Source organism: Cynocephalus volans, chromosome 4 (assembly GCF_027409185.1).
Source record: "Cynocephalus volans isolate mCynVol1 chromosome 4, mCynVol1.pri, whole genome shotgun sequence".
Taxonomy (NCBI): domain Eukaryota; kingdom Metazoa; phylum Chordata; class Mammalia; order Dermoptera; family Cynocephalidae; genus Cynocephalus; species Cynocephalus volans.
The window spans coordinates 53,221,636-53,245,394 of NC_084463.1; the positions used below are offsets into that span (position 1 = coordinate 53,221,636).

Consider the following 23,759-nt stretch of genomic DNA (forward strand, 5'->3'; position numbering starts at 1 on the left):
GTATTGCGTGGGTAGAGTCCAGTCTTGACCCAACAAGGCCTGACATCCCAGTAACAGTACTCCGTGCAGGGAAAATTTAATAAAATTTTCTCCTTTGTTTCCTAATGTAGGGCCCCAGAGTATTCTGGGAAATGTAGTCTCACTGACCATTAACGACACAGGCACAGGACTGTAGAAAAAAGTCTTGTGTTTCTTCTGCGCATGTGCGTTCTCGCTCACCTCGCTGTCAGGGAAATGTAGTTTTGCCTTGCAATGACGTCACCCTCGGAGGACTACTATGGGACAGGATTTTCTGTGTTAGTACTGCGCATGTGTGACTCCGCAAACTCCGCCATCTTTTATGTGGAGCTTCCGGGCTTTGCCGCTGTCTCCAGCTGCTCCTCTGATTCCTGGGTTGGGTTGTGCTTCCCTGAAGGTGGGTAGGATGGTGAAAAAGTAGCCACACGGGCCTCGGGGACCCTGGGGAGCGGGACGGGTGTCCCAACACTTTGGGGAGTTGAAGCGCCGCGGGCCTCGGGTGGGCGGGGCCTGACGTGTGACGCGAGCGCGGACCTGGGCCGGGCCGGGGAAGGGGCGCCCGGCTGCGCTTTCCACAACGGTCCCGTCAGAGGACGGCGCTGCGGGAAGGCGGGCGTGCGCTGCCGGGTGTGCAGAAGCCGGCTCCACATGTCCCAGAACGGGGCTCAGGTCCAAGGTGGCCACGGGAACATGGTTGGGGATGTGTGAAGACAGCGAGCCTGGGAGGTGTGCGGGAGGCCACATTCCAGCTCCGCCATCCAGGAACATGGTACTGACTTATAGGACATTCACTTTACCGGTCTGTAAGATGAGCGTGTTGACATTAGTGTAATGCCCCCAAATTCCCAGAGAAATAATTATGAGGTGTGTGTAGACTGTTCCTCTGGGGCAGTTGTGTATGTTCGCGGTTTCTCGGTGTCTCTTCAGGATGTCAAGTTTCTGGTCCCTCCTGCACTGTGCAGCCTGCCTAGCGCTCCTGGTGTGAGTTTACAGATGTTGATATAAGATCAAGTTTTCAGGGACAGTGACTGCTAGGAGGAACATTGGGGCATGGGATGACATTCTGGTTTTCTTTGGGATACAGGGGTACAGAGTTTGGGAAGGCGGCCTATGAATATGGATAAGAATCCCACTTAGGAGAACATCACTGTGGCTTGAACCCTCTCAGGACAGCTTCAGAGCAGAGGCAAAGGAGTCCCAGAGAGGCGTAGCTTTCACAGCCCACGCAGTTATTCAGTCTCGTGCTTACAGTGCACAAGAGTTGGCCGATAATACCTCATTCAGTAACTTCCTGAGACTGCGTGACATTGGAAGCTTTGGGCCAATTTTCTAAAGAGAGAGGGAGTTTGAGAAGAATAGGCAAGGACGTAGGAAATGTTAGTCACTGAAAGGGTTTTGAAGGTGTTCTGTGGGGTGCAGGCATTACCTGTCATAGCTGAGAGGATGTCTGCAGTGCTCTCTGAACACACTCGTATTCCTTCAGTTTTCCCTCATTGTTCCCAGTGTCTGAGCTCTCTTAAATGCAGCCTATCACCAATATTGGCATCTAGAGACATGCTGATGGTGTTATATCTTCGTAGTTTCTTTTTGATAGTTCAGGAATATTTTGCCAGATATTTCTATTCTGGAAGAAAAGTGAAAATAATTGGATATGAGGAAATGTGAGTTGCCCATGGTCACATGATTTATTGATGTTAGACATCCTGACCTTTTGCTTAGTATTCTCCATTTTGCCACACTTCCATCAAAACAACTGTTTGTTCACTGTTGAGATTACTTTTGTAATGCTGAACTCAACTTAGAACAATGTATGCCTTAATATAAGTACATTGCCTCAAATGTCCCTATCCTTTTTTCATCTCCAGTGCTTTTTGTGGGTCATATCAGCACAAAGAGTAAATAACATAAGTACTTCCCTTAATGTCAGTATTCTGTTCTTGAACAACACAAATTTTGCTGATATGTATATATGAGCCAATTTTACATTACTTAAATGGAAAAATTACAATACTAGTGTGCTTCAAAAACTTTATGGAGAGATCCCTATTTTCCTTTAATTATATTTTTCCATGAACTTTTGAAATTACCCTGGTGCAGTTCACTTCCTACTTATAAGAAACAGACCCTTTTTATGTTTTTAAAATAAACAAGTTCTACTTGATATTTTTAAAAAAGAAAACCAGCAAATCATAAACCATAGTTTACTGATGTACAAACAATAGCTTTTTATGGTGCACATGGCCTGCATTAGTGCCAGGAACCTCAACAAAGTCCTCTTAGTTGAAATTCACTGTAATTTTCAAAACTTCTCCCTGTTGTTGTGAAGGTATATTGACTGTATCTGACGTAATTTAAGGCTTTCTCCCCCACATAATTCTGTTCAAAACATATTGAGTTCTGGTGACTTAGGTGTATCATTTAGCATTTGCCATGTAAGGAACAAATCAAAACCCAAATGGCTTTAAAAACCCAGCCATTTTATTTTCTTGAAGTTTTAGGAATCCACATTTTGGTTGTGTTTAGCTGGGCAGTTCAGCTTTAGTCACCTGGTGCCTTGACTGAGACTGGTTGGTTGAAGATGGCTTCACTCACATATCCTGTGGTTTGTGCTGACTCTTGGCTGGGGCCTGTGTCTCCAAAAGTGTAGCCCCAGGCTTCTTCACACTATGATTGTGTTTAAGAAGGCAAGCACCAGTGGCCAGTACTTGTCAAAATTATGTTTGCATGACATTTGCTAATGTGTCATTGGGCAAAGCAAGTCAAATGGCAAACCGAGTTCATTGTCAGAGCATACTACATGAGGGTTTGGGTGCAGGGAGATCCATCACTGGGTAATCTTACTCGAATAATGTACGAAAAGAGATATATATATATAATGTACATCTTTTACCTATATAATCATGGGAAAAAGATATTCGGTTGCAAGATGCATACTAAGCATATTTCGGAACATACAAATAAGATGTGTTGTAGTGGAAACAGTTATCTGGAGTCATGTGCTGAGTCGTTATATTAATATGAAAATAGTTAATATAGCCTAGCTATATTTTTATAGCATTAGTTTTAGTAATGACTCAATGTGTTTTTCTTTGGTTTAAATGATTAAGTTGTGTGTTTAGGTAACATTGGTTCTTGCCAAATCAGTGGTAATGTATGTTTTCATTAACCCATAAATAAATTTTGAGTCTGATGTGTATTAATTAATGTACTTCCAGATGCACGTTTCATGGGTCTTTGTTGCACCTTATTGACCATAAAGGATTGTTTTCTCACAGGGAGGCTTTTAGTTTGTTTGTCTTTTCCAGCTAATGTGTAAAGAGTTTTGGTAAGGAGAATCCAGGGTCAAGTCACAGCAGTTTTCTCCTTAATCCACTCCATTCCCTCCTCTCCCAGCTAAGCTGCCAGAGTGCCATATACATCTCCAAGAGTAAGAAAAGATGAATAAATCTCCGGTGAGTTGTTTCTTTATTTATTCCTCATTTTTTCACTGTATTACCTGGGTATTATCGGGAGCATGAATTAAAATGGAAAAGTAGAAATGAGTAAACCTCAGCTTTAAGGAAATGTACATATGTAAAGTAAAGTTTGCATGTATGTATAGCAAGATATAAGACTTCAGAGTCATCTCAGTTGAGTAAAAATTTGTCTCTGGTCTTTCTGATGCCATGTCAAAAAGGCAGACACTTTTTTACATGATTGGAATGGAACCCAAGAAGAGAATATGCCAAATTCTCATGGGATAATGAGGATTTATGGGCACTAAATTCTGAAATACCCTCTCAGAAAGTTTTTGACTGCCAACCTGGAAATAAACACATAGCTTTCCACAGTGGAAATCGTTAGCGAGTGCTAAGGCACATGTTGCTGAATAAGAAGTCTGTAAGGTTGCATGTAATATAAGACTTTTCACACTGTCATAATTTTGTTAAAATATACTGAGTTCTGGGGGCTTACATGTATCATATAATATTTGCTGTATAAGAACAAATCAAAGTGCAATGGTTTAAAATATCAGGCCATTTATTTTCTTGAAGTTATATGGATCAACATGTTGAGTGTTCTCAGCTGGGCAGTTCTCATGCTAGCGTTGCCTGGATGGCAAATGCACCTTTAGTCACCTGGTGCCATGATTGAAGCTCTTGGTTCAAGATGGCTTCACTCACATGCCCTGTGGTTTGTGTACAGGTTTGGAAGACTATACTTGATTCATGGATAAAATGTGGAATTATCACTTAAATTACAGTGAAATCCACTGCTTATTCTCTAGTCTTTTTCTAACTCGAATCTTCTGCCACATTTGAAACTGCTGTTCATGATCTTCTCCTGGAAATTCTTCTGTGTTAGGTAGTTTCTCTCATGCCCTTACTGATGGTTTTCTCTCTTTTCTTCTGATTCTTCTCCTTTCTGCTTCTTAACATAATTCATCACACTGCTTCATTTTGGACACTATTCTTCTCACTGTGCTCTTCTTCTTGACTGATTCTGTCCTCTGTAGTTTTGTCCTCTGCACTCTTGGCTCTCTTTAGCTTCTTCCCTTTTGAACTTCTTCCCTTGTCCTTGGACCATAGGTTGAACTTGCTGTTGACGGCTTTTTGTAGCTATTCAAAATTATCTAAAGGTCAGTGAATCCAAAATGAAAATTACGTCTACTTTTCTCGTACATGCGGTATTACTATTATCCAGGCAGTGACCCAAGGCAGTGAAATGGGTTGGTTCCTGGACTCTTCCCTGTTTCTTGTGTCCAATCCTTTGTGGTGTCCATTCTGATATCTGTATACACTGCTTATATAGGGGGAGGAGGTGTTGGTACTTACAAAGACTATAACTTTGTTCCATTGGAAGTATTTTTGTAAAAACCTGAAGGGCATATTTCCTGGGTGATGAGGTTCAATCACTGGTGGCCTGTGCTTCTAACCAGCACCTGTGGTGACATCTTTAAGAGTCTGAGTGGAGAAAACCTTCAGGAGTTAATGGGACATGTTTTGTGAAGAGCCAATAAAAAGGCATGCAAAGAATAAAAACAGAAATTGCAAATTGTTATAATTTATAAATCTTGGTTTTATAAGTTTATGTCAGTGATTTTTTAGTTCAAAAAGTCTTGTCATATTTTTAAACTTTCTGACATTGTATTTTATTCTCCTATTTCAGGTAATCATTTAGAAATGAATGAGAAAAATGGATGTGCGCATTAGTCATCAGAATGTTTATAAACTAGAACCATAGCTAACAGTTGGTTAAGAAAGAAAAGTGACAAACTAGTTAGCTGAAAGTTGACAATCTCAATTAGAGTTTGAGATGTAACATAAGATGTGAAATGTTGGCTTTATTTATTTTGAACCTAATGTTCAATGTGATCCTATGTGATTCCTATTGCATAGCAGATTACTGTGTATGGTCTCTAATGACTTGTTTGGTGTTCCAATGATCAGCTGTGTAACAAACTGACACAAAACTTAGTTGCTCAGAATAAGAATTTCTTCCTTACTCCATGTTGGAATGTTGTGGGTAAGACTGTAAAAGGGCAGTGTGGGTTGGCTGCTGCATGATGTGTCTGGTCTCACGTGGAAGAACAGTAGTGGCTGGAGACATTGGGCAGACATCCAGCCCTCTCTTTGTGTCCAGGTGAGCTTCCTCATAGTCTGGCAGTCTCAGGTTAGTCAGGTTTGTCTGGCTTTTCCCAGGGCAGTTGTCCAAGAGGCCGTGAAGGCTGCAAGGTTTCTGGTTATCTCTACTCAGACACCAAAGCATGTCTCCCACCACATTCTCTTAGTCAAGCACATCACTAAGAGCAGCCCTGATGCAAGAGGAAGGCAATTAGATTCCAGCTCTCAGTAAGAGAGATAGTAAGACTTTGCAGCAGTCTTTAATAGACCACAGTTTTCCTTCTGGTCATAAATTTCTACCACATGCAAAATATACTTTGCCCCTCTCAAGAGCCCTAGAAATCTTCTGCTGGTATGTAGTTGGTCGAAAAACCAACTCAGTCATGTCCAGTGGCCTGTTATCTTCATCTCCTCAACAAATGGCCAGCTGACAGTGAGGAGAATGGCATAAACATGTGGGACCTTTCCTTCATACTGTGTGGGTGGTAAGGGGCAGCACCCTGCAGATGTGGTCTGAGCAGTTAGTTATGCCCATTGAGCACCTGGTTTAGTTCTTTGTTTAGGGCTCCATGTTGATCTCTGGAAAAGATGCCTTCTGCTTCTGCATTATGCCCTCTTGGCTCTCACTATTCTCTGTCAACATGCATTTTAAATGCCTGAGTTTGCAGTTGACCAATTTTTTTGCCTATTTTTAGGTTATAGTAGTTGAAAAACCAATGACCCTTAAAAATTTTTTTTTTCTAATTTTCCCCTTTTGATACAAGAAATTACCCTGTGGATAGCCTTAAAAAGCACAGGCTTCCATTCTACTATAATCCATTATACCAGTGCTACCTCTGTGCCTTTTTCCTCTGGCCTCCCCTTCTCTCTGAGGCAGCTATTTCTTAAGCAGTTTTATTGTTTATCAGACACTTTCTATGTATCACACCCTGTGGTATGTAGAATACTGGAAATATTTTTTTTCCCCAAACCCTGTGATTCTTGCCACAAAGTAGTTTGTATCTTTAAAAATACTTGGTTGGAAAAAACTTGGATTGAAAAGTAGTTTTATTTACAAATCCACAAGTTCTGGCTCCTTTATATTTTCTTTACATTTTGTTTGAAAATTGAACATCTTTCTCTGTTTTATTGTTATGTATTTATTGATGGATGGCCTATATGGGGATCCAAACCCTTGACCCTGGTGTTATCAAAACTGTGCTCTAACCATCTTAGTGATCTGGCCAGCCAGCCATCTTTACTTTATCTGCCTTGTCATATTTTCTCAGTGACAGAGGAGACCAGGTAGCACTTTTCCCATTGTTCACAAAAGTCTCTTTTGGCAGACCTCGCAAAGGGTGAGATATCATTTCCATTTTCCTTGCTATGGGAGGCAATAGTGTCGCCTACATCCTTCAGTGCTCCATTTATTTCTGGTAATATATTTTGTGCTGAAGCTTCTTTTGGCTAGTATTAATATTTCCACTTAAGCTTTTCATAATTAGTGTTTGTGTAGTATTTTTAATTTAATTTTATTTTTTAACTTTCAGTCTGTTTGTGTCTTTGTATTTAAAGTGTATGTCTCTGGATAGCATATTGTTGGGTCTTACTTTCCTATCAAATCTGATAATTTTTGCCTTAAGTAGATTTAGGTCTGCCATTTTGCTATTTTTTGTTGTTGTCTCATGTGCATTTTAATACTTTGCTTTTCCTCTTTTCCTAATTTTTTTTTCAGTTAATCAAATATTTTAAAATATTTTAGTTCATTCTATTAGTTTTTAAAATAATTTATTTTAATTTTAGTTTTGGTAAAGAAAAATACACTTAACAAATCATTTAGCATTTGAACCATTTTTTACCTTTAAATAGTGTTATGTATATTTCCAGTGTTGTGCAAGAAATGTCCAGAAATTTTTTATCTTGGAATTCTGAAGCTCTGTATCCATTAAATGACAACCCTCAACTTTCCCCTCCTTTAGCTTTTGGCATCTGACATTCTAGTTTGGTTTCCCAGAATTTGACTCATATCAGTGGGACCATACAATACTTGTGATTTTCTGAGGGGCTTATTTCACTTTGCATAATGTCCTCACTGTTCCTTATTATAGCATATGTCAAGATTTCATTTATTTCTATGGCTGAATAATATTCCTTTCTGTGTATATACCAAAATTTGTTTATCCATCCATTCAGAACGGACATTTGGTTTGCTTGCACCACTTCACTGTGTGACTAATGCTTTTATGAAAACTGGTGTGGAAATATCTTTTGGAGATCCAGCTATTAGTCATTTTGAATATATATATTGAACTTGGACTTCTGAATCACATGGTAATACCATTTTAAATACTTTGAGAAGTGAGTGTAGTTTTTTAAATGGTTGAGGGGCTGTAACATTTTACATTACCACCCACAGCATACTAAACTTACAATTTCACCAAAACCTGTTATTTTCTATTGAGTGTGAAGCAATATTTCATTGTGGTTTTGCATTTTCTAATGTTTAATGATGTCAAGCATCTTATCGTGTTTGTTAGCAATGATATATCATCTTTGGAGAAATATCTGTTAAATTTCTTTGCAATATTTTTGGTGGGAGGTGGGGTCAGGGTGGCTGCCTGGTGTGGAGAACTGAACTTTTGAACTTGCTGTTACAGTTTTGCTCTCTAACCAACTGAGTTAACCAGCCAGGCCAATCCTTTGCTTGTTTTTTATGCAAGTAATTTGTTTTGTTGTAGCTGTGGAAGGTTTTTTTCATTATGTAATGTTAATTTCTTGATGTTAATTTCTTATAACAGATAATTTGCAACTATTTTATTTTTTGAGGTTCTGACAAGTAGTATTGTGTTTTTTATTTAAGATTCTACTTGTTCATTGCTGGTGTGTTGAAACGTGATAAAATTTTATTAACCTTGTGTCCTGCAATCTTGCTGTGATCACTTATTCCAGAGATTTTTGTTTATTTACTACAATTTTTTACACAGATATTCATGTCACTTGCAACCAAAGACAATTTTATTGATTTATTTTTCCCAATCTGTAATCTTTTATTTCATTTTATTCTGTTATTGCAGTATGAAGTACATTTAGTGAGATGTTGTGAATGGTGAGAAGGCCCGTTCTTGCCTTGTTCCTGATTTTCTGGAAAAGCTTTGATTATTCCACCATGAATAATAATGTTAACTACAGTTTCCTGTAGATAGACTTTATTAAGTTGTGAAGTTCCCCTCTATTTCTAATTTACTGAGAGTTTTTATGATGAATGCGTGCTGTATTTTGTCAAAGGCTTTTTCTGTATCTGCTGATATGACCCTCTAGTTTATTTGGTTTCAGTGTTTTGATGTGAAGGATTAAATTAATTCATGTTCAAGTATTGAACCAATCTTGCCTGCTTGGGATAAATACCACTTGGTTGTGATGCATGCTTCTTTTTAAACATTGTTTGATTAGGGTTTTTGAATATTTTCTTGAAGATATTTGTACGTTCATGTGAGATAATGGTTTGTAGTTTTCTATTGTAATACCTTTGTCTGGTTTCATATTGAGTTAATGCTGCCCTTGTAGAATGAGCTGTGAGGTGTCTTATCTTCTGTTCTCTGAAATAGATGGTAGGGAGTTAGTATAATTTCTTCCTTCACATGTTTGGATGAATTCCCCAGTAAACACATTGGGCCCAGGTTCTTCTGTTTTGAAGTTTTTTTAAAATTCAATTTTCATAATAGATATAGTCCTATTCTAATACGATATTTTAGTGTGCATGAGTTTTGGGAAATTGTTGTCTTTCAAGGAATTGGTCCATTTCATCTAGGTTATCAAATTTGTGCCCAATGTTGTTCATAGTATTGTTTTAAAATCTATAGGCTATGTGTAGTGATGTCCTCCTTTTCATTTCTGATATTAGTAATTTCTATTCTGTGTCATTATCTTTTTAGTTAACTTAGCTATAGGCTTATCAATTTTATTGATCTTTTGAGGAAGCAACTTTTTTGTTGACAATTTTCTATCAATTTTCTTTATTATATTTTTGCTCTAATTTTTATTTTTTCTGCTTCCTTTTAATTTAATTTACTCTCTATTTTTGTAGCTTCCAAAGATATAAACTTAGGTTATTGATTTTATGTTTTTCTTTTTTTAAATATATATGCATTCAATATTGTAAATCTTTTGAAAGCATTACTATTTCTGCATCCCACAAAATTAGATAAGTTGCATTATCACTTTTATTTACTTCAATGTATTTTAAAATTTTTCCTTGATGTTATTTTTTATTTTTATTTTTTTTACTCATATACAATTCCACACTGAATTTTGCCAAAGTGCCTACATGGAGACTACACTCCTGCATCTAGCTGACACCAGTACTGAAACACCAATTCAGTAGTCAGTATAAAACACATCTACAAAAAGAATTCCCTCTTCTCAAAGCTCATTCTGGAGTATTAGTAAAATACAACTGCTCTACCAGGTGATTAGAGACCAATGTAGAGATACAAGATATATGAAAAATAAAACTCATGACACTACCAAAGGAATATAATAATTTTCATGAACCTGAGCATATAGAGCAAGAAGTCCTTAAAATGACTAAAAAGGAATTTCAACTAACAATCCTAGGGAAACTCAATTAGATAAAACATGACTCAGAAGGTACAGCAAAATGAGAAAAGTATCCAGGATCTCAAGGAAGAAATGTACAAAGAGACTTACCCTTAAAAAAGAATGTAGCAGAACTCATGGAACTGGAAGTGTCATTAAATGAATTTTGAAACACAACTGAGAACTTTAACAGCATGTAGAATGAGCAGAAGAATGAATTCATGATCTTGAAGACAGCGTTTTCATAATAACACAAGTGGATTGAAGGAAAAAGAAAAAAGAAAAGAACTTTAAAAAGAGAAGAAAGTCAAAGAGAGGAAAAGCAGACACCCTGAAGCACACAAACATCTGAATGATGGGTGTTCCAGAAAGGGAGGAAAAAGGAAAAGGCATTGAAAATATATTCAGTTAAATGAAAGCATAAGACTTGCCAGGTAAAGGGAGAGAATGGATTTTCAGGTCAACGAGGCTCAAAGATCCCAGAACCAATTCAGTCTGGAAAGATCCTCTCCAAGGCACATTATAATCAAATTGGGAAAGCTCAAAGACAAAGAGAATCTTTAAAGCAATAAGGCAAAAACATCATCACCTGCAAGGGAGTTCCCATCAGATTAAAAACAGAGTTTTCATCAGAAACACTATAGGCAAGAAGAGAATAGGTTGATTTATTCAAAATACTAAAAGACAAAAATTCCCAGCAAAGACTAGTGTACCCAGCAAGTCTATACTTTAGAAATGAGGAAGAGAGAGTATATTTCCCACAAAAACAAATACTACGCGGGTTCACCACCACATGACCAGCCCTAAAAGATATTCTCAAGGGAGTGCTATTGTATCTAAACAACAATAATCATTACCATGAATACAAAGGAAAGAATAAAACTTTTTAATAGAAGAAAAATGCTAGTAATGTTAAAGAGAAAAAAACTTCTATCTAACCACTTCAGAAAAACAACAAACAGAAGACAAACTATAAAATGGAAATAAAGGGACAAAATGTATTTAAAACATCCAAACAAAAATTAAAATGACAGGAGTAAGTCAACATATTTAAATACTGACTCTTAATGTAAAGGGGCTAAACACCCCACTCAAAAGACACAGACTAATTGGATTAATGGTAAAGGGATCTATCCAGTAAGAAGATATAATAATCATGAATATATATTCACCCAGTATTGGAGTACCCAGATAACTAAGGCAAATGGTATTAGACCTAAAGAAAGAGATTGATTCTAATACTGTAATAGTTGGGGACCTGAATTCCCCTCTGTCATCATTGAATAGATCATCCAGGTGAAAAATCAACAAAAACACATGATTTAAACAGCACTTTAGAACAATTGGACTTGGCAGACATCTACAGAAAATTTTATCCAGCAACTATAAAATTTATATGTTTCTCATCAGGACAAGGAACATGCTTCAGGATACACCACATGTTAGGTCACAAATTGAGTCTCAAAAATTTGTATAAAATTGAAATTATTTCATTTATATTTACTGTTGAGAATAGATTAAGACTAGAAATCAATAACAAGCAAAACTGGAAAGTTTACAAATACATGAAAATTAAACAACATTCTCATGTATGACCTATGGGTCCAAGAAGAAATTAAACAGGAAATCAAAAAATGTCTTAAAACTAATGAAAACAAAGACAAATCACACCAAACCATGTGGGATACTGCAAAAGCAGTACTGAGTTAATTTAATTGTGATAAATGCTTATATTGGAAGAATAGAAGGGCTGCAAATAAACAATTGAACATCGCATCTTGAAGAACTAGAAAAATAAAAACAATCCAACCCCCAAACTGGTAGATTGTCATCACCTCTGACAGGGTAACAGAGATGCAAAGGACTACTCAGAGCCCGGGTATCCAGAACAGAGAAGACTGAAGGGGTTAAACCCAGGGAGAACTCCTTCAAGAGAGGAGAGCCCTAGGAATAGCCCTGAGTCAGGTTTTTCCTCAGTTTTTATTTTACAGGCAAGAAAGTTACAGAAGAAACACATGTGGTTTATCAGTCATACTGAAAACATAAACAAAGTGACTACATGGCAATTTCCATTAAAGCAGGTATAACTTAAAATAGTTCAAGCAATTTACCATCAGGAGTCAAAAAACTAAGCTATGTGACATACAAAAAGAAACAATGAGATAATCACTATGGCAGTGCTTAGTTCCCCAAGAAACTCCAAGAAACAGCTGATGGTAAGATGTGGAATGTCCCCCAACCACTAACTAGGAGAATAACCTTGAAGATTTTAGCTCACATACTTTTCCATCATTTAGGTTTAGCTGCAAAAAGGGCAACTGCCCCCAGAGCAGTCACTTTCACTGTGCTTCAGTTCTCTTATCTATATCAAGGATGTTAGTCCTGTGGAAGTTTTCTGGTCTTTTTTAATCTTAGCATTTCTATGTGTTTTACTAAAAAGTTGGGCTATTGCTTAAACTACAGGACTTTGTTCCTGCTATGCTAAGGACTTTGGTCCTACTGTGCTACAGCCTATGCTAAGGACTTTGGTCCTACTGTGCTACAGCCTATGCTAAGGACTTTGGTCCTTCTAAAACTAAGGACTTTGGTCCACTATGCAATAGGCTATGACCCTGTGAAATACATGTGTTTTATTTCTATCTCATTAATGTCAGTGTTCTCCACAGTAGATGGAAAGAAATCATTAAGATTAGGTCAATACTAAATGAAATAAAACCCACCCCCCAAATGATACAAATGATCAATGAAGGAAAAAGTTTTTTTGAGAAGATAATCAAAATAGACACACCTTTAGGTAGGCTAACTAAAGAAAGAAGAGAGAAGACAAATAATAATCAGAAAACAAAAAGAAGATGTCAAAACCTATACCACAAAAACAAAGAATCATTGGACACTATTATAAAGAACTATACACCAATAAATTTGAAAACCTGGAGGAAATAGAGAAATTTCTGGACACATACAAACTATGAAGACTGAATCAGGAAGACATAGAAAACTTGAAGAGCCCAATAACAAGCAATGAGATTGAAGCAGTTATTAGCAATGTCCCAACAAAGAAAATGCCTGGACCAGATGGCTTTACTGCTGAATTCTGCCGAATATTTAAAGAGGAATTAATACCAATTCTCTTGAAGCTATTCCAAAAAATTGAAACAGAGGTCATTCTCCCAAACTCATTCTATGAGGCAAACGTCACCCCAAATCAGATAACGGCACCACCAAAAAAGAAAACTGTAGGCCAATATATTTGAGAAATATAGATGAGAAAATCGTCAATAAAATATTAACAAATAGAATACAGAAATACATCCAAGAAATTATACACCACAACCAAGTAGGATTCATCCCAGGGATGTAAGATATGTTCAACATACACAAGTCAATAAATGTGATACACTGCATGAATAAAATCAGGGAGAAAAACTATGATTTTCTCAACAGACATTGAAGAAGCATTTGACAAAATTCAACATCACTTCATGGTAAAGGGTGCCAGCAAACAAGGTGTAGAGTAATAAAAGCCATATATGACAAACCTAATATCATTGTCATTCTGAATGGGGAGAAGTTGAAAGGTTTCCCGTAAGAATGGGAAAAAAAGATGGATATCTACCCTCAGCTGTTGTTTAGTATAATATGGGAAATACTAGCCAAAGCAGTCAGGCAAGAGAAAGAAAGCAAGGGCATCCCAAACAGAAAAAAAGAATGTAAAATTGTTGCCATTGGCAAATATCATGATCCTAGATACAGAGAAGCCTAAAAAGTTTCCAGAAAACTCATAGGGTCAGTAAACAATTTCTGGATGGTAGCAGGATATGTCAACATGCAAAAATCAGTAGTGTTTTTGAACTGGCAGGAAAAAATCAGGAAAGCTATATTCTATTTACAATAGTCACCCCCAAAATAAAATGCCTTGGAATAGCTAATGAAGGATGTGAAAGATCTCTACAGTGGGATCTGCAAATCACTGTTGAAAGAAATTAACGAAGACAAAGAAGGTGAAATGATATTCCATGCTCTTGGATTGGAAGAAATGGATTAGAAACTTAAATATGAGACCTGATACTGTAAAACTCCTAAAAGAAAATATAGGAGAAACACTTCAGGAAGTAGAACTAGGCAAAGACTGTATAAATATGACCTTCACAGCATAGGCAGCAAAAGAAAAATCAAGTGGGATTACATCAAATTAAAAAGCTTCTGCACAGCACAAGATCAACAGAGGAAAAGAACAACCTACAGAGTGGGAGAAAATATTTGTAAACTTTGTATCTGACAAAGGATTAATATCCAGAATATACAGGTAACTCAACTTAAAAGTAGAATAACAAATAGTCTGATTTTTAAAATGGGCAAAGGAGCTGAATGTGCATTTCCAAAAGGAGGATATACAAATGGCCAACAGATACAGGAGAAAATGTTCAACGTCAGTCAGCATTGAGGAAGTGTAAATCAAAGCCACATTGAAATGTCATCTCATTGCAGTTAGACTGGCTACTATCAAAAAGACAGAGTGACAAATGCTGGTGAGAAGGTGGAGAAAGAGGAACCCTTCTATACTGTTGGCGGGACTATAAATTTGTGTGGCCACTATCAAAAATGTGGAGGTTCCTCAAGCAACTACAGATAGAACTGCCATATGACTCAGCAATCCCACTGCTGGGTATATATTCAAAGGATGGAAAATAATAAGCAGAAGGGACACCTGTACTCTCATGTTTATTGCAGCCCTATTTACAGTAGACAAGAGTTGGATCCAACCTAAATGTCCATTATTGGATGACTGGATAAGGGAAATGGGTATATTTATACAATGAAATACCACTCTGCCTTTAAAAAGAATGAAATATTGCCATTCACAGCAACAAGGATAAACTTAGAAAAAATTATGTTAAGTAAAATAAGTCAGGCACAGAAAGAAAAAGTTTTGCATGTCTTCACTTATGTGTGGCAGTTAAGAAAATAAATAACTTAAAAAATAAAAGAAATATACAAAAATCACAATATTGCCTTGAACATCAAGAGTAGAAAACAAAACTGAGGTTACTAGAGGGAGGAAATGCTCAGGGGGATGGTAGAAGGGAGGTATTTGTAAAGGGCCACAACAATCGATTACCCTGTATAATGAAGAATATGCTAATTATCCTGATTTGAACATCACATATTTATGTCCAATGCTTTACCCCAAAGATATGTACAATCAATTATGTTGCAATGAAAAAAACTTAATTTAAAAAAAGCTTTTTATTGAACCTTCACTTATTTCTTTAGTTCTCTTTATGTATATCCAGATTGTAACCTATGTCTTTTTTATTCTCTCACTCTTTTTAAAATTTTCTTCACATTGCTTTCAATACAGGTGTCCCGGCAACAAATTGTCTCAATATTTGTTTGCCTGAGAAAGTCTTTATTTTTTCTTCTTTTTTATGGGTTGATTTCACAGTGCACAGAACTGTAGGTTGTAGGTTTCTTTAATCAACCATTTGAATATTTCAGTGTACTCTCTCCTTACTTACATGGATTCTCAGGGAATGATGGGTGTAATTCTTGTTTCTTTTTAGGCAAGATGTTTTTTTCTTCCCCTGGCTTCAGTCAGATTTTTCATTTTCTGAAGTTTGAGAACTACATGTCTAGATGTAGATTTTTGGCATTTATCTGGTTCTGTGTTATCTTAACTCCCTTGATCTTTGGTTTGGTGCCTGATATCAATTTGTGGAAGTTCTCAGACGTTATTGTTTTAAGTGCTTCTTCTATGTTTTTCTCCATCTCTCCTGCTGGGTTTCTCATTACTCTATGTTACAACTTTTGACATTGTCCAACACTCTTCAGATATTATGTTCTGTTCTTTTTTGTCTTTTTCTTCTGTGTGTATGCTTTTCAGTTGTTAATTACTTTGATCTGTCCTCAAGGCCAGAGATTATCTTATCTCAGCTGTGTTTAGTCTACTGAGTTGGTAAGAGTGTGGTGCCAATACTATCAAGGACCTCAGTTTGATCCCTATACTGGCAAGTTGCCTGTCCTGTGTGTATCTTTCTGTCTCTATAATTATTTAAAGGACCTTCACTCATAAAACTATGAATATGTTGGATTTCCAGACAGACTGAATGCAATATGTGTGTGTGTTTATGTGTGTGTGTATTGAATTATATTGGTAGAATTCTTAATAATTAGCTTTCCTTTGATTGTGTAATGAATTTAGAAATTTTCTTTTTGTTCTTCACATTCTATTTCTTTTCCTCTATTTTATGTTTAAAGATAAAGTGCTTTTGCAGTCTCTATTCTTGTTATTTTTTTGTTTTGTTTTTACTTGGACTCTCAGGTTTGCTCACTCATTCTGATGGCTTCAGGTAACATTGAAATTTTGATATTTCCCTGCCTGGACTGAATGTCTTCCCCATACTTGACCCACCCTGTGACAGTGTTAAGATGGTGGGAAATCCTATTATGGTAATTAAAAAATGTGGCCTTGATGATGTGATTAGATTGTAGGACCATGCCGTAATAAATGAGTTAATAATGGTGGGCGGGGATGTGGTTCTGAGTGCTTTAAAAGAGGAACACATGAAAAGTTGATCTCCACAATCGATCTCCACATGAGAAGTTGATTATAAACTCCTTCAAGAAGCATTTTATTCATACTTTTATTACTAGCAAGAAAAATTGTTCTTAGCTATAAAGTAAGATTTGTAATCATATTTATAAAATTAATATATTATTACAGTGACATGATATTCCTGCTGTTTTTCTTTTTCCTCCACCATATGGAGTACAAAAAAGGAGCACCTTATTTAACACATGATATACTCACACTCACAGAAGTGTGAACTCTGAGATTCCTGTTTTATGACCCAGGGATGTTGGCCTGAGTTGAGATTAATATGCCATTACAGGGGTTGGTGTCATTTGAGGATGTGGCTGTGGACTTCACCTGGGAGGAGTGGCAGGACTTGAATGATGCTCAGAGGACTTTGTACAGGGATGTGATGCTGGAGACCTACAGCAGCCTGGTGTCATTGGGTGAGTGAAACTCCCCAGTAACATTCAGGAGAAACATTGTGTTATTATTTTATAAAAATAGGAATGATTTATAGGGTTTTATGCTATTTGGTAAGATTATATTTCTTGAAAAACGTGTCATCCCTATCTAACAAAATATTTAAATTGGCCTCTTTATTGTATAATTTCTGAAGCCGAGCTCTTGTCATTCTTCCAAGGATCTGACTTAACAGTTTATTAAATCCAGTGTTACTTCCCATTAACAGGGCGCTGCATTAGTAAACCTGAGGTGATCCTCAAGTTGGAGAAAGGAGCAGAGCCATGGATGATAGAAGAACACCCAAACCAGAGCCTCCCAGGTTAGTAAACACATCCTGGGCAGAGACCAAGAAGAGTAAAACCCAGCAGATCTTTGCTGTGTTCAGCTGTTTCTGGCAATTTTTCCACAGGTGTCTGTGCTGAGGCTGGGTCATCTCCTTGCATTAAACACATGTATTATATAATCTCTTAGAGTGACTCACACATATACATCTCCATATTTTATTTTGTTGTTTTTTTAAATGTATTTTCCTAAAATATAATCTGTATATTTCTCTTCTTTGACATTTATTTTTGCGATTCACTTTTTCAATATTCTTAGTTGCCCTCATGTACTCTGCTCTCATTGGCATGGTTTTTCAGATTCCATCATTTTGTTACTTACAATATCTAAAACTGGGTAATTTATGAACAAAATCTATCTCTTACTGTTCTGTTGTGGAGGCTGAGCATTCCAAGGTCAGGGGCTGCGTGTGGTAAGGGCCTTGTTTCTGGTGGGGATTCTTAGCAGAATCCCAAAATAGTAATGCATATCACATAGGAAGTTGATTAGAAAATAAGAAAAGAGGTCCAGGTATGAGCCTCCTGTCCCACCACATCAGAAATTACTAAGCTGAGGCACACGTAGCATTTGTGCATTGAAAAGGAGAGTTCTGGACTTGAGAGAAGAATCAGGAGACTCATGATGTCAAGGCAAAGTGAACAAAGCTTTTCAAGTTGAGGGTCTGAGATTACTGTGTGGAAGTGGACTTTGAAGTTAGTGTTTTCCTCTTCTCTTTGTAGAAATCCTTCTAAAACCATAAAGAAAATGAGAAATGTACAGGAGACCCTATTTTTTTTATGAGAGTAGTAGCCATCCATAACTCTAGTGCATAACACTAAAACTTTCATGAGCAATGAATTATCAAGTTGGAGTGTGTGTTCCAGAATTTGGGTAGATTATACAGGTTAATTTTTTTTCCCTTTTTTCTTTTTTTTTGTGACTGGTAAGGGGATCGCAACCCTTGGCTTGGTGTTGTCTACACCGCGCTCAGCCAGTGAGTGCACTGGCCATCCCTATATAGGATCTGAACCCACAGCGGGAGCGCCGCTGTGCTCCCAGTGCAACACTCTCCCGAGTGAGCCACGGGGTCAGCCCTATACAGGTTGATTTTATAAGGAGTCAAAAGCACCTGTTTCAAAGATGGTGGGCACAGCTTTGGTTGCAGAACCAAATATTTTATGCCTGCAGAAAAGGGGTGTCTGGTTGGGTGGACTGATGTTTCCTGTACAGTAATGATTTTGAGAAGAAAAGGAAGTCAGGTTAAATGAGTAATTTGTGGGTGATTCTGTTTAGGATGGAAAAAAGATTTGGTTATTTGAAAAACTTCAACATGCCTATAGCCATTTCCTAGGGAAAAGTAAAAAGCATAGAAACAGTAATGCAAAATTCTTAACCTAAGTCATTTTCCTCCGTATGTGATGAAAAATTGGATCATTCTGCTCCTGAAAGTAGCCAGTGCAGGAAAAACTACCCATATACAAGATAGAGAGAAAAAGAGCATCATGAGATAACCACTATTGTTATAAAAATAAAGCAGAGTAAAAAGTATAAAGAAATGGAAGGTGATAAGTAATTATTTGAAATATACAATTAGAAATAGAAGGTAAAAATTATCAAATATTTCACCATGATTTAAAAAAGAAAAAAGTGAATAGAGAAGCAAAGAACAATGTGACATAATATTAGAAAATATTTCAATGCAAAAAAAATTATATCAGTATGAAGAAAATGCATATATTCCTGAAACTAATGCCTGTTATTGACTTTTATCAAATTTTCTATTACTAGAATTGGGAAAATCTTCTCTACCTTTATGTGAGCATGCAATAAAATGTGCTTATGTGTGGTTCATGGATATGTCTTTTTTTTTTTTTTTTGTCATTTCAGATGTCCAGATAGTCAATGACCTAATTGAGAGGAGCCAAGAAAGTCATGGTAGATACTTGTGGCAAGGTGTAATCATCAATGGCAACCAATCAACTGAGGATAGAGTGGAGTTAGGAAAATCATTTAATGTGAGTTCAAAGCATATTTTAAATTTGGTTATAAATAATAGAAAATATTCAGGAGTGGGACATGAGGAGAGTGACAAATGTGAGAATGCACTTCCTCCAGAGACTGATGCCATGCATGCTGGAGAGAAACCTGATGTGCATAATATATTTGAGAAATCACAGAGACATCATGAGCATCTTAGTCAGCATCCCAATATTCCAACTGGGCAACTTTTTGAATATAGTGGAAAAGGAAAATTCTCCAACACAGTGCCAATAATATTTATATATAAGAAGATTCATATGGGTGAGACCACCTGTAAATATAGTGAATATGGGAAAGCCTGTAATAAGTCAGCTGTCACTGCTCAAGAGATAACTCAAGTAGGGAAGAAAAATTTTCAATGTGATGTTTCCTGGAAAATGTTCTATAAAAAAGCTAAACTTACTCAACATCAGATTATACACACAGGGGAGAAACATGGTAAACACAGTGAATGTCAGAAATCTTTTATTAAGAAATCATACCTTATCTCATATCAGGGAACATCTACAGGGAAGAAGCTTTATCCATGCCATGAGCCGAAGTTTTTCCATCAGAAGTCAGACCTTACTGTGCATCACAAAATTCACACAGGGGAAATGTCCTATGGATTTATTAAGTGTGGCAAAAACTTTCATGAGAATTCTCACACAAGTGAGAAATCATCTGAGTGTAATGAATGTGGAAAATCTTTCAACCGTAATTCTGCCCTTACCGTATATCAGAGAATTCACATGAGTGAGAATCCATATGAATGTGAAAAAAGTCGAATTTTCTACAGTAAGCCAAAACTCAACAAACATGAGAGATTTCACATTGGTGAGAAACCCTTTGACTGTATCACATGTGAAAAAACCTTTCACCAGAATTCTAACTTCAGCAAGCATAAGGGAATTTATACAGAACATGGAAAAGACTTAAACCAAAAGTCAAACCTGAAGAGACGCCAGAGAATTAACACACATGAGTACCCATATGAATGTAAAGAATGTGGGAAAGCTTTTAACCAAAAGTCAGCCTTCACCATGCACCAGAGAATTCACCCAGGTGAGAAGCCCTACAAATGTAATGAATGTCAAAAAAGATTTAACAACAAGTCATCCTTCAGGATGCATAAGAGTACTCACAGAGAAAAAAAACCTTATCAGTGTAAAGAATGTGGAAATGATTTTAACCAAATGTTGGTTCTCAGCATGCATCAGAGAATTCACACAGGTGTGAAACCATATGAATGTAAAGAATGTGGAAAAGCTTTTAACCAAAAGCCAGCCCTAAGTAGGCATCAGAGAATTCACACAGGTGAGAAACCATACGAATGTGAAGAATGTGGAAAAGCTTTTAAACAAAAGTCAATTCTCAGCATGCACCAGAGAATACACACAGGTGAGAAACCATATGAATGTAAAGAATGTGGAAAAGCTTTTAACCAAAAGTCAAACCTCCGCATGCATCAGAGAATTCACACAGGTGAGAAGCCATATGAATGTAAAGAATGTGGGAAAGCTTTTAACCGAAATTCAGACCTCCGCACACATCAGAGAATTCACACAGGTGAGAAACCATATGAATGTAAAGAATGTGGGAAAGCTTTTAACCGAAAGTCATACCTCAGCAGGCATCAGACAGTTCACACAGGTGAGAAACCATATGAATGTAAAGACTGTGGAAAATCTTTTAACCGAAAGTCAGATCTCAACAGCCATCAGACAATTCACACAGGTGTGAAACCATATGCATGTAAAGAATGTGGAAAAACTTTTAACCAAAAGTCGATTCTCAGCATGCATCAGAGAATACACACAGGTGAGAAACCATATGAATGTAAAGAATGTGGAAAAGCTATTAACCAAAAGTCAGACCTCACCAGGCATCAGAGAATTCATGCAGGTGAGAAACCATATGAATGTGAAGAATGTGGAAAATCTTTTAAGCGAAAGTCAGACCTCAGCAGCCATCAGACAGTTCACACAGGTGAGAAACCATATGCATGTAAAGAATGTGGAAAAGCTTTTAACCAAAAGTCAAACCTCAACATGCATCAGAGAATACACACAGGTGAGAAACCATATGAATGTCAAGAATGTGGGAAAGCTTTTAACCGAAATTCAGACCTCTGCATGCATCAGAGAATTCACACAGGTGAGAAACCATATGAATGTAAAGAATGTGGAAAAGCTTTCAACCAAAAATCACACCTCAGCAGGCATCAGAGAATTCACACAGGTGAGAAACCATATGAATGTAAAGAATGTGGGAAAGCTTTTATCCGAAATTCAGACCTCTGCATGCATCAGAGAATTCACACAGGTGAGAAACCATATGAATGTAAAGAATGTGGAAAAGCTTTCAACCGAAAGTCACACCTTAGCATGCATCAGAGAATTCATACAGGTGAGAAACCATATGAATGTAAAGAATGTGGAAAATCTTTCAACCGAAAGTCAAACCTCTGTGTGCATCAGAGAATTCACACCGGTGAAAAGCCCCATTAATGTAATGAATGTGGAAAACTTTTTTATACAAAGTCACAGTTTAGAAGACATCAGGATACTCACACAGGAGAAAAATTATTAATGTACTATGACAAGACTTTTATTGGAACTCCCCCTAACGGACAGGGAAGAATTCACCCAAAGAGAAATCTCAGTGAATGTAATTTGTATGAGAAAAGATTTTGCAAGAGGTCATACCTCAAGGCATCAGAGAACTTATATCGAGAAGAAGACGTAAATATACAATTGTCCTCAGGTATTGAAGATTGTTTTCAGGATCCACTATTGATACAAAAATCGCTGATGCTCAAGTCCCTTCTATAAATGGTGTAGTATTTGTGTATTACCAATTCACTTCCTGCTATGTACTTTACATCTTGTGTAGATTACTTATAACACTGGATATTCTGTGAATACTATGTAGATAGTTGTTAAACTGTGTTGTTTTTCAGTTGTAGAATTGTTTCTTTTTTTAACGTTTTTATTTATTTTTGATGATTTTTGATAAGTAGTTGGCTGAATCATCAGATGTGTAACCCTCAAATTCAGAAGAAGGACCATAATGAGTGTGAAAAAATCTTTTCTCCAAAGTTTCAAGGCTGGCTATTGCTATAGCATTGTTGCTTTTAGTATTGTGCTCATAATACCAAGGGTCCCTATACTAGCCACTCACCAAAAAATGAATAAAAAAGGAATCACATCATAGCAGGCATTGAAGATTTTCCACAAGGGAGAAATTCTGTATGGGTTAGACTGACTGTTTTTTAAATAAAATCACTCTTTTGTATGCATAGCCTGCTATCTGAGCACTTCATGACTGGGTGGATGACCATGTAATTTAACTCTGTTCAGGGGTACATTGATATGAGTGATGAACATTATTTCCAGTTCAGGCACCAAAATAAAAAAAATTTTTCCATGCAGTTTCTGATTTCTCCATTTCTCTGGGACTGAATGAAGACGACTCTTGGGTGGAGTTGGGGGTCACAGGGGTAGAAATCCACCATACTTTAAAATAGAAGGAATTTTAAAAAGATAGTCACACCACTATCCTAAAACCTCCACTTGTACATTATATAGGAAATGATTTCCTTGTTGAGCTATTGTGTGTGTGCTCTGTTTGCTTTACAACACAACCAGCCCACTCCAGGTAAATTACTTTATAAACTTTCTGAAAGAAGTTACCAGTACTTGTATATGGGAAGAGAATTCTGTGTTGTCACCTTTATAACCAAATCAGTTTATGGTAAAATCAAGTTATGGAGAGAAAGAATATGGTAAATGTGTGATACCTTATTGGGACATCTCAGTAACAGTGAAAACAAAGTTAAGTATCTTTCTAAATCTCTTTAATGTGTCAAAGCTTTCAAGAAGTCTTTCAACACTTTGTGTCAGAATTTGAATAAAGAGAAACTATCAATCTATGTAATGAATGTAAATTTTCAAATAGAAATGATAAATGGAATATTAAAAATATTTTTAACATTTTGAGTGTTGCCAATATTTAAATATGGTGACACTTCCTGCCAGGGGACATTTGGCTTTGTCTGAAGACATCTTTGGTTGTCATAACCGAAGGTTTAGAAGTGCTACTCAGTTGAGTGGGAAGAAGATACGCTTGTAGCTAAACAGCATACAGTGTGCAAAGAAGCCTCACATGTGCAATATTTATGC

At 36.8% G+C, this 23,759-nt stretch overlaps 1 protein-coding gene across 1 annotated transcript; it reads left to right on the forward strand.

Moving 5' to 3' along the window:
- The first annotated feature begins 347 nt into the window (after positions 1-347).
- On the forward strand, positions 348-23,008 carry LOC134377128 (zinc finger protein 420-like). Its single transcript, XM_063095746.1, has 5 exons — positions 348-415; positions 3,412-3,470; positions 17,090-17,216; positions 17,462-17,554; positions 19,444-23,008. Exons 2-5 carry the CDS (start codon positions 3,456-3,458, stop codon positions 22,083-22,085), a joined length of 2,877 nt encoding a protein of 958 aa, XP_062951816.1. The 5' UTR covers positions 348-415; positions 3,412-3,455; the 3' UTR covers positions 22,086-23,008.
- The last annotated feature ends 751 nt before the right edge of the window (positions 23,009-23,759 follow it).